At 30.2% G+C, this 11,157-nt stretch overlaps 1 protein-coding gene across 2 annotated transcripts in view; it reads left to right on the top strand.

Moving 5' to 3' along the window:
• Positions 1 to 10,380, top strand: part of LOC145331028 (leucine-rich repeat-containing protein 40-like) — a 99,144-nt gene extending 88,764 nt beyond the window's left edge. Inside the window, exons 2-16 of one of the 2 annotated variants that reach the window (XM_080175626.1) lie at positions 3,893 to 4,011; positions 4,604 to 4,699; positions 5,072 to 5,173; positions 5,497 to 5,613; positions 5,811 to 5,880; positions 6,080 to 6,235; positions 6,366 to 6,601; positions 6,943 to 7,070; positions 7,245 to 7,382; positions 7,547 to 7,645; positions 8,019 to 8,092; positions 8,232 to 8,347; positions 8,510 to 8,672; positions 9,578 to 9,724; positions 9,920 to 10,380. In XM_080175626.1, coding sequence (XP_080031752.1) covers positions 3,937 to 4,011; positions 4,604 to 4,699; positions 5,072 to 5,173; positions 5,497 to 5,613; positions 5,811 to 5,880; positions 6,080 to 6,235; positions 6,366 to 6,601; positions 6,943 to 7,070; positions 7,245 to 7,382; positions 7,547 to 7,645; positions 8,019 to 8,092; positions 8,232 to 8,347; positions 8,510 to 8,672; positions 9,578 to 9,724; positions 9,920 to 10,044 — 1,842 coding nt within the window. In that variant the 5' untranslated portion in view covers positions 3,893 to 3,936 and the 3' untranslated portion in view covers positions 10,045 to 10,380. Of the gene's footprint in view, positions 1 to 3,892; positions 4,012 to 4,603; positions 4,700 to 5,071; positions 5,174 to 5,489; positions 5,614 to 5,810; positions 5,881 to 6,079; positions 6,236 to 6,365; positions 6,602 to 6,942; positions 7,071 to 7,244; positions 7,383 to 7,546; positions 7,646 to 8,018; positions 8,093 to 8,231; positions 8,348 to 8,509; positions 8,673 to 9,577; positions 9,725 to 9,919 lie in introns of both variants that reach the window. The other variant, XM_080175625.1, reaches the window with a different exon arrangement.
• The last annotated feature ends 777 nt before the right edge of the window (positions 10,381 to 11,157 follow it).

Below are 11,157 nucleotides of genomic sequence, written 5' to 3' on the forward strand. Positions count from 1 at the left end.
ACAACTTTGGGGACTTAAGTTAATTATAATTGGTTGCTTTATTTAGTTGAGCGTTTAAATGTTTCACCACTAATCTTAATCTACAGAAGGTGTAAAATTATGTGTATTATCATTTGAGGTGTACATCAATTTATCCTTTATTGTCTTATCCCTTTAGATTCCTGATGAAATGGACAGTCACAAAAATAGAGTTAATCCTTTCAATGTTATGTTCAAATACAATTTTAAATTTGCCTTTGATACGTTTTACTGACAAACAAAAATATTAGATGCTATGACCTATAAAATATATTTGCAACAAAATGAATTAAACTTTTTTATATTTTTTTGAGAAAAATCAAAAAATAAACTATGTTTGATGTTTAAATGTGAGTACCTGTTCAAAAAATCTATTGTAAAAATAAGATATTTTACAATATGGATTAGAAACCGGTTAATATCCGCTGGATTATAACCAGTTCTTAACCATACTGAAAAATCATGTATAGTATCGTATTGCATAGGATTTTCCACGAACATAAAAATAATAATTAGTAAATTCATTTTGTTGGTTTTTCTATTATATTTTATCATTTTAAAATCCGTGGAAAGCTGTCTACAATACGATGCGATAAATAACTATTCAATGATTCAAGGGATTTGTCGTTTGAGTGTTATTTCAACCCAGTGCATAATAACTTGAACAATAATTGCAAAATCTATTGCAATGAAATACTTTTAAATACTCAAAGGAAAAAATTAGGGGACCACTTGCTTTCTCTAATTCTTATCCAACTTTTCTGTCAGTCAAATATATCAGGATAAAATGTTATTTTCTCCGTGTCTTTCTAGTGGATATAGACTATGGAATATGGATATTATGACAGGGGAAAAATTGTCGTCAATTTAGATTGCTGACGTGGAACTCATTTATTGATCGTTTCGTTCTAGTAGGAAGGTAGGGGATGAGGTGAAAAGGTTAAATTGGGGGGTATCGTTGTTTCAGTCCACTGCGAGTTTCTTTTTATTAGATAACATGAAAATCTTGTGTAAAATCCAAGTAATGATATATCCATTATATTTCTACATGCCAAATCCCCCCTATACAATATACAATACATGGCAAGTATAATTAATATGTTTTTGTTATAAAGATGTTTATACAACTTAAATATTATTTTTATCATGTTTTAATGCAATGTAATATGAAATAAATGAAAAATGTGATTGTGGTTTTTTTTTATATTTTGAATTTGTTTCTCTGTCCTTTCTAATGGTTATATCGAAGCAGCAAAAAAGTGAAGCTACTTAATAATTAAAAATTTCAGTCTTTTCGGGGGGTAACGTAATTTTCTCTTCTCCAATGCCTTTTATGGCGTTTCCTATACAATTGAGCATCCAGTATATAATTTGCTATGTCCGTTTGTCTCTCTCTCTCTCTCTCTCCTTTTTATGGCAACTGAACATCTGCTCCATATTTTACTTAATCCGGTTGTTTATCATTTATTTTACTTAGGGACGAGGTTATATTATTCTGTATATCTTGAAAGGGTTTGTTAAATTTGGTCTTCTGTTACATAATATTTATAAATCGCGCAGTTTAAATATGAACAAGAATGGCAACATCCATCAGTATAGCAAAGCACAAAAATTATGGATGAAAATACAGAGGAATTATTTAAAGAGCAAATGTCAAATGGTCAAAAATAAAAAGGATATTTAATGGATGAAAATTAAACTTTAATTATGTAATTTACATATATGTTTTGATATTTATATTTTTTGTAGCATAAATGACAGACCGATGCAACAAGTAATTTATATCAGGATGGTCTTCGGATATGGGAGATTCTCAACAACAACAAAAATCAACAGTATGAAATCTGAAATGGCAGCATAGAAAGTCACATTTTCCCTTTAGAGTTACATATTCGCGGACGGATTTACAGACAGACAAAGAGAATTATAGAGTAGATTTAGTACAAAAAGGAAAACTTTTAGACAAAAGTTTCCGTTCATGAAGAATTTATTACCAAACACTTTCAACTAACGTTTCAATTGTGTAATGTTGTTTTTCTTTCTTTCTTATCAGAGAACCTACTCTATACCTCTCTTTGTCAGCAAGGCTGCTGTTCTAGAGGAAAAACTCATCAACCCCCTGCAAAAATTAAGTAGGTTAATTAAACAACAAAAGGTGTCCGATCTCCACTCCATTTGCATTAGTATACACTCCCTTGAACTAACTCTCTAAAAAACTTTCAAGGGGATGTTAGGTTAAAGAAAAAGCCCAACCAATCTTTTTGCGGCTCGCTATGCACGTCTAGAATAAGTATTTGATGTCCATTGCATATCCGTCAGAAGAAGAAATCGCATTTACTTTACATATTTTCTTGTATAAATCCCCTGATTAGATAGATGGAATTACTAGTGTAAGAACCAAATTGCCCAAACAAACAAAAGCATCTTTAGTTTGCGTTGCAACATTCATAATATACATAATCTTTATGTTGTGTCTAAGAATTTCTAGTGCGTGCACGCGTCTGAGTGTGCGTGCATGTGTGTGTGTGCGTATTTTCGTCTACCGTACTGTGTGTACGCAAAGGCAAGGCTTATTATAAGTTACGTAGTCTTAGACCTAGTCTAGTGTTGCAGTAAGGTGTTCTAACTCTCATTCAAAACGACGAACAATTTGAGTCTAAAAACAGCAATATTTTTCTTGAAATTTACTCGATTGCAGAGAAATGTAATAACATTTTTGAAATGAAAGAGATTTAAAGAAAAGTTTATTATTGTTTGGCTATTAATATTGTTAAAATATTTGTTATATTGTTATAACACCATGCACAAATGCTCTCCAAACTCTCTCACAGACATCAATGGCCTAAGGGAAGGTCATTGATCTTTAAATTTCCCCCCCTGTTTCTAGGCCTCTAAAAAGACTCTTTCAAAAATGAATATATCTAAAAGTTAGCTGGGAATATTAAATAATTTAACAATTTTGTTTCAATTTTTAAATTTTATACGATAAAAGTACGCAAAAAAGCAAACAAAAGTATTTTAATTATTCATGAAATTCCCAATTATGTTATTGATCGATTGCAAATTTAGCAAATGTCGTCTTCGAAGAAAGCATTTCAGCGACGGTTTAAATTATAGAACACCAAATTTTCAATTTTTTGTTAGTTTTAATTCGAATATTTTTACTCGAAGTTTATGAGACTGCTAAATTATCCCCTAATATTCACAGTGTTCAGAAATTCAATAAGTTTGGAAGATTTTTTGATACACGATGTTTAAAAAATGCGGGGAAAATATCGAACAAACAATTTGTTTGCGGATTTCTATATTTGTGTTGTCTGTGAGGGTGCACGTGACGCGGCATTTCCTAGACCTATAAACAAAAACACGCTCCCCCCTTTTTTCAATATTATTCTAATTACATTAACGCTTTTTTCTCTGTAATTACTGAGTGACAATGCTATATTATTAGTGAATATTATTTTTAAATGTTATATCCGCGATTTTGGGTACTTTTTATCTCCACATAGATTCATTTTTATTGAAAATTTGGCATTCAAAATCTCCCTATACCGGCTTTTTTTGGTGCTAAATTTGAATTTATTTAGACTATTTTCTAAAAGTGCTTAAAATTCAGCTAAAACACACAATGTTCACTACATATATAAGATATAAGTACCAAATTGTATTTTTTACGTTTAGTTAGTGTAAATTATGCTATTATCGATTTAATATTTATGCAGTGTTCGTATCCAACCTAATTATATGAAAGGGACATTTGAATAATTCACAAAGTATTTATTTGTATCTATTTCTGCTTGTTTGATCATGTTATTCAGTACTAATAACACTTGTTAGTACGTACGTTACGTACAGTAATGATTTTGTTTATTTTAGACGAAATCTTGATGTTGTATTAAAACTAAATCTGTGATCAAAATGACTTCGCGACAGTTACGAAAATCTCCAAATAACAAGTTTAATATGTATCCTGATTCTGTTTATCATTTACAGGTAAAAAATCACTTCTTAGGTCAAATATAAAGATTATCTAGGGTTATTTTCATTGAATATTAACAGAAGTATTCAGATTAATTTTTGGTTTGTTTTCTAACGTACTTATAAAGGTATCTATTAATAAATCGTTTACAGCCTAAATTTATTCGTTTAAATAGTTTACAATCGTTTTATACATTTTTTTTGTATTATAGAATATTAATATTTATTATTGATAAAGAAGATAATTTTATTGATTGAATTTTTAACGTAAAAGTCTAAATAGTACCGAATATTAAATCGTTTGCAGCCTAACATGATTCGTTGTAATAGTTCACATTCGTTTTATACAATTTTTTTGTATTATAGAATATTAATAATTATTATTGATAAATAAGATAATTTTATTGATTGAATTTTTAACGTAAAAGTCTAAATAGTACCGAATATTAAATCGTTTGCAGACTAAAATGATTCGTTGTATAAGTTCACAATCGTTTTGCGTATTTCTATTATTGTTAAATGAAATATTTTAAATATAAAATCTTACTCTAATTTAGTTATGACTATTTTTCTCACTAATATTAATATGTTTACTTTTCCTTTCAAGGAGGAAGAAGAATTGCACCCAAAAATGCTGGCAGCTGCCAGAAAATCTGGACAACTCAACCTGTCCAACAGAGGCCTTGTAGTTGTGCCTGAAAAGGTAAGGTTTCTATTTGATTATAAACAGAAAAAGAGATGTGATTATTCTCTTTATTTCATCATATTTGATTTAATATTCAAAATATCGGGAAAGTGGAATTTTGAATTGAACTCCTTATCTAAGTAGATGGTACCATTAGAGACATTTTATTAGTTTCTATATCACCATAGTGTTGATTCCAAAAATACAAAGTGACTTTTTGATTTCCTTATGATATACATTTTTGAGATTTCATATAAATATGATATTTAGAAACTTGTATTGCGAGATTGTTACCATAACTAGCCCACCGTTAGATTATTAAAAATAAAATATTATCAAATATTATTGATAAGCCTATACCTTACCTTTTTGAAATGTAATAATTTTAAGGTTTGGACAATTATGGAACCTACAGAGGAAGAAGTTAAGAAACAATCTGCAGGTCCAAGCATTCATGGAGCTCAGGAGGACGCTTGGTGGGATTATCAGGAATATTATATACCTTCAATTTAGAATGTGTCAACAAATAAGAATTTAATTACAGTTATGACAATTTTTAGAATATCTTGTTAGAATACATATTTCGTATATAGAAAAACTGTTTGAACTTCAACCTTTTCTTATTTAAAACTTCCTTTTTTTTTGTATAAAATGTCTTGTTTCCTGCTTCTTTAAGTACAAAATATTTTTCTCATTTGTTCATCTTAGAAATAAATGATTAATATTTGATTAAATTCATATTTCTGTATGGTCAATTAGTTTATCTGATGAGGATTTTCTTTCACTAAACAATATATAATATTGACACTCAGGACCTTACAAAATTGATACTAGCTTGCAACAAAATCTCGTTGATACCAGACAAGATTTCTAACCTTGTTTCCCTTACAGTCTTGGATCTTCATGATAATCAGCTAGAAACTCTTCCCGAGGTAATAATGCAGAGTATTCAGACAGCAAATAATAGAAAAGGAAAAACTTTATTCACATATTCAATTTGGTTTTGCAGTGTGTTACAACCTTTATTTGTTCTCTTCTATTATTTGCTTCTAGAGACTACGCCCATAAGGGCCTCTAGGGGCTCTGATGATTAATAAGTCTTGTATTGATGTATATTCAAATATTTTAGGCAATTGGTAATCTGTCTTCTCTTACAAAACTTAATCTTAGTCATAATAAACTGAAAGCCGTCCCAGAAGGTAAATCATTTCGAATCAAATAACAAATTTTTATTTCGTTAATAAGTATTGTTACATTATGAATATAAGTAAGAACATCGTAGATATTTTTTAAAATTTTGTGTGAATTGATGAATCTAGAAGATATTGTTGAATAGGGACAAAAATGTTTTTATTGTTTTAATATTGTAGGTACATAATTCTATGTATTTGTTTAAAGGTGTTTTCTGTTTAAAAGAATTACGAAACCTATCATTGAACAATAATAGCATAGAATCCATTGGAGAGAAAATTAGCGAGCTTAATATGTTAGTATCTCTGGATATTTCTAACAATCAAATTACAAGTTTACATTCAAATATTGGATTTTTAACACAGGAAAGAAGAATTTTGTTGCACTAATTTAGAAAACTATTATTAAAAATAATAGGTACCTAGCCAGACAAAGACCATAAAAACAATGTCATAAGACGTTTCAAAGAAATAGAAAATTCTTTTTCTCATGTAGGTTAGCTCAATAATTGCAAGTAAAAACCAACTAGAAAATCTTCCGAAAGAAATGGACTTCCTCCGCGGTCTACAAACGCTGGACTTGTGTTCTAACAAGTTGAAAACTATTGAACTCAAAGATTTGGGAAATTTGGAACTGTTGTATTTGAGACATAACCAACTGACACGGCTACCAAAGCTTACAAGTTGTATTAATATCAAGGAGCTTCAACTAGGAAATAATTTCATTCAGGTATTTTTCTAATTTAAAACATAAACAAATATATTAGATAGTAGCACTCAATTTTATCCTATGTTATTGTTTATGTTAATATATAAAGCTCTCTATAATACATACTACAGTATATAGTTTCACTTATGTCCCTCGATGGTTTTCTGAATTTTTTTTTGCATTAAGTCTTGGGATTGGGATTATGCTATCTGTCTGCCCTTCTATGCCCCCTTTGAATTTAGAGCTCCTAGATGATGGGGGCGCAACCGCTAGTATTTAAGAAACTGATAGAAACAAACGAAGAGCAGAATTATTTTCCCATTCCTAATTTTTTTCATGTTATATATTATTCATACATTAAGGTTATTTGTGAGGAGGAATTGGAAAGCATAAAGAATATAAAAATAATAGATTTGAGAGAAAACAAGCTCACCAGCCTACCACAAAATATTGATGTTCTGTCCCAACTTGAAAGATTAGATGTGTCAAGGTAATATTTTGTTTTAAAATTATCTTTTTTAGTTGCACAGCTAACTACTATATATTGAGGATAAACCCTTAATTACATGCTACATAGCTAAATGCTTTTGGGTTCACAGTACATTCATACAAACACGTATATGCACATGAACGCAAACTATATTATATTATATATTTTTTTTAGGAATGACCTAACAAATCTTCCATTTACAATGGGTCTGATGCCTTTATTGAAAAGTGTTCAAGTCGATGGAAATCCAATGAAATCAATCAGAAGAGATATTATAGCCAGAGGTACCGTTGGACTGCTTAAATACTTGAGGTAAGTTATTATTTAAACGTTATGGCATAAAAAATTGTCAGTTTCTTTAATAGATATCTCGTTAATTTATAAAAGGCCATAAAACTGCGGCTACTTTTCAACATATTAAAAAAATATTTTATTGTTAGTTGAATCTTTAACTCTTTCTTTATTAATATTTTTAGATCTCGCCTGGATGAAAATACTCTGACTGAGCTTCAAAGTGAGGGTAGGGGGGCTACATCACCCCTGCCACCTCCTTCCACTCCTCCCCTTCCTGATAAGTAAGTGTAATAGTATATGAATGACTTAATAACAGCCTAATAGAGAATTTTTTTTATAATCCAGATGTTTTGTACATATTTACAGTGGTGTGTATTATGTATTGTTTAAAGGGGGGGGGGGGGTTACAAATATGTGGTTTGGGGGGGGGGGGGGTATAAAAATTAAGAGAATTTTTTTTCCATCCCCCCCCCCCTACCTTGGTAAAAAAATAAAAGAATATGTGGGAGGGTGGATTATTTGAATAAAATAAAGTGTTCTGAAAATATTTTTCCATTTTTCCCCTTGCTGAAATGAATCTTGTGCAGAATATACACCCTTGCATATGTACTAACAAGAAAATCACAGTCAGGCTAAAATTGAATTGTTATTTAGGTTTACAATGGGCACAAGTAAAACAATGATGTTAGCGGGCAAAGATTTAACTGAAATTCCAGAGACAACTGTTCAGGAACATTCTTCTTATTTTTATTAACAATCACTAATGTTTGAAATATTTACATTTTAATATGATGCTTTTTTCTTTCTTTTGAACTGCTTCGTTTTTTTAAACTTTTTTTCTGTTAAAATAACAAGAACAATGTAAATAGGAAGCATCGGATGCTGGGGTCAATGCAATCAACGCCAGCAAGAATCAGTTTACAAATCTTCCTGATACTTTGAAAATTGTTCTTCCCAAAATTGCCGACTTAGATTTTTCCCATGTAAGAATATTTGTATGCTATTAGACTATTATTTGCTTTACAACAGTTAAAATATTTTTGATATAACAATAGTAGAGGGTAAACAAAGTTTTAAATTCTGATTTGAGTAAACTAAAGGGTACATAAGATATTCTTTCATCAAATTATCTAATTTTATTTTAGAATAAAATTATGGAGCTACCTAGTTGGATATCCATAGCAGACAAATTACTGTACATAAATCTAAGTAACAATAAGCTAACCAGCCTGCCCACAGAGATAGGACAATGTAAACAGCTGAAAGAAATAGATATGAGCTACAATTGTCTCACTGAAATACCCCCAGGTAGGAAGTTTTTGAACACTTCTCTTCAGAGATGGTAAAAAAACCACGTGGTTTAAATCAAGTGGTTTAAACCAAAAAAAAACAAGCTTAAAAAAAAACAAAAAAAAAACAAGGTGGGATGGTTTAAATGTTTTTTTAAAATATTTATACAAAGGCCTATCTTGCCAGTTATATCTTTTCATAACGTAAATAATACAGTAAATAACTGTCAGTTAGGGTTGTCAAATCGGGCGGGCGCTTTTGGGCTGCCCTTTTTCGGGTCCATTTGGGCAGATTTGGGCACCCCCCGTATCGGGGGTGAGAAAAAGGGGGAGGGGGTGAAAAAGAGGGCGGGGCAGGCCTATAATTTGTATATTATTACAAAAAAAACTGGTTTTTATCAAAAAAAAAACTGGTTTAAACCAAAAAAAAAAAAAACTGGTTTGTTCTTTTATAAAAAAAACCTGTTTTTTTTTCATCTCTGCTTCTCTTTTTAGAATTTTTAAAACTTTAAACAGGGATCTTAAGGGACTAGACAATGGACGGACGGTAATTTATAAACATCCCGAATGATGATAAACGTAAGATGACAATTATTGGTTGAACCAACCAATCGAAAAATTTTAAGCTAACGAATTAGATAACGTGGTGATAAAACTTTGGGTACCAGTGTAATTTACAGTTCAATGCCCCCTACCCTGCCAAAATTTAATACTAATAGTATTTGTTATTAGTCTATGATGCAGATTTAATTTTGAAAATGTTATAACAGCTATTGGACCAGAAATGTTTTGAGGATATTTGTTCATTTTGCATACAAATAGTATGTTTGTAAATTGTCACTCATGTGGTGATAGAGAAATGCTATTGCCCTTTCACTAGAAGATTTGAAATAAATTAGAGTATTAATTTCTGTTTTCTTTTAGGTTTGTTTCAATGTCCTGCGATCGAGACTATACGTGTAGCCAGTAATAGAGTGGATAAAATCCCCGTGGAAGAATTGAAACCACTATCCATGTTGGCAATTTTGGATATTCAAAATAATGCCATTAGCCAAGTTCCACCAGAATTAGGTAACTAAACAATTACAAGAATTAAGAAAATATTTTTGAACATTTTTTGTCTCTACATATTTCAAGAGTAATTCTTCTTTATTTTTGAAATTTATGTAGTAGGTGTAAAAAAAAGATGCTATATTTTTTTCCATAATAAGTCATTTTGTATAAGACTTTAAAGAGTTCTTTAAAAATTAGACATTCTTTATTTAGGAAACCTGACCCAATTGCGAAGTTTACTTTTGGAGGGAAATTTATTCCGAGTGCCACGACCTAATATTCTTACACAAGGAACACAGGCTATCCTAGCTTATCTCAGAGATAGAATACCTAAATAGAGTTTTAATAAGTAATTGGGTTAAGTTGACAGGGACAGGTCAATGGAAGGTTTGCTAATTTTATGTTAATATAAGTTATAGATATGTTTGTTTGATTGGGGGTAGGATTTTTTTTTGTCTTCCATTTACCTTCTCCTATATTTTCATTTATTAATTCTTACTTTTTAATATTTTAATTTTATCTTTGTTAAATTGTTAATCTTGAGTTTATCTCTGTCTGAACTCAACCTATCATGCACAAATATTTCCACATAAGACCGACAATTCTTTTTATTGTATTTAATTTGCAATATTAGTTTATATTAAACATATTGTTCATATTTATAAAGCAAAATTTTCAGAATTTAAATAATTCTTTGAGTTGAAATCGATTTTTATTATTAATAAATTGTTACTTGAAGCTTTCTTTTGAAAACTTTTTATAGTATCCCATTTTAAATTAGAGTTTCAAAAAGGTAAAAAAATATTATTTTTTTTGGGGGGGGGAAGGGGGTAAAGCCACCCTGCCCAAAAATAGTTTAAAACCTTCCCAGGACCTATAAGAAGCTTCACTGTAAAGGAGAACAATATCGGTTCAGCGATTAGCAAGATCCTTCGGGACAGACAAAAAACGCTTACTGCTTTATATAATAGGATTATCATAGTTATGCATATTTTTATCAATCTTATGGCAGGGGTGTATATTCTACATGGGATCCCCTGCTCAGGGGGGGGGGGGGGAATAAAAAATAAGAAATAAGTGGTTGGAGGGGGGGGAAAAATGTAAAAATTAAGAAAACTGAAAACATTTTTTCTATTTCTCTCCTTTCCTTGGTGAAAAAAAAACTAAAAAAATGAGTGGTAGGAGGGATAAAATAAATAAAATATAGAGTTCTTAAAATATTTTTCCATTTTCCTCCCTACTTGGTAAGAAAAAACTAGGGGGGGAAAAAAATAAAAAAATTTGTAGCAGGGGAAAAAAAATAAATCTTGTGCAGAATATACACCCCTGTCTTATGGTTTCCTAACCCAATTATATTTTGAAATTTAAGTCCATGATTCTAGTCCATCCATAAAAGTTTTTGTGATTTTCAACTTTTTGACATTTTTAGAATATCTAAATTAAAGTGATAA

The sequence above is a fragment of the Acartia tonsa genome, chromosome 11 (assembly GCF_053477335.1).
Source record: "Acartia tonsa isolate MP-2025a chromosome 11, ASM5347733v1, whole genome shotgun sequence".
Classification (NCBI taxonomy): Eukaryota; Metazoa; Arthropoda; class Copepoda; order Calanoida; family Acartiidae; genus Acartia; species Acartia tonsa.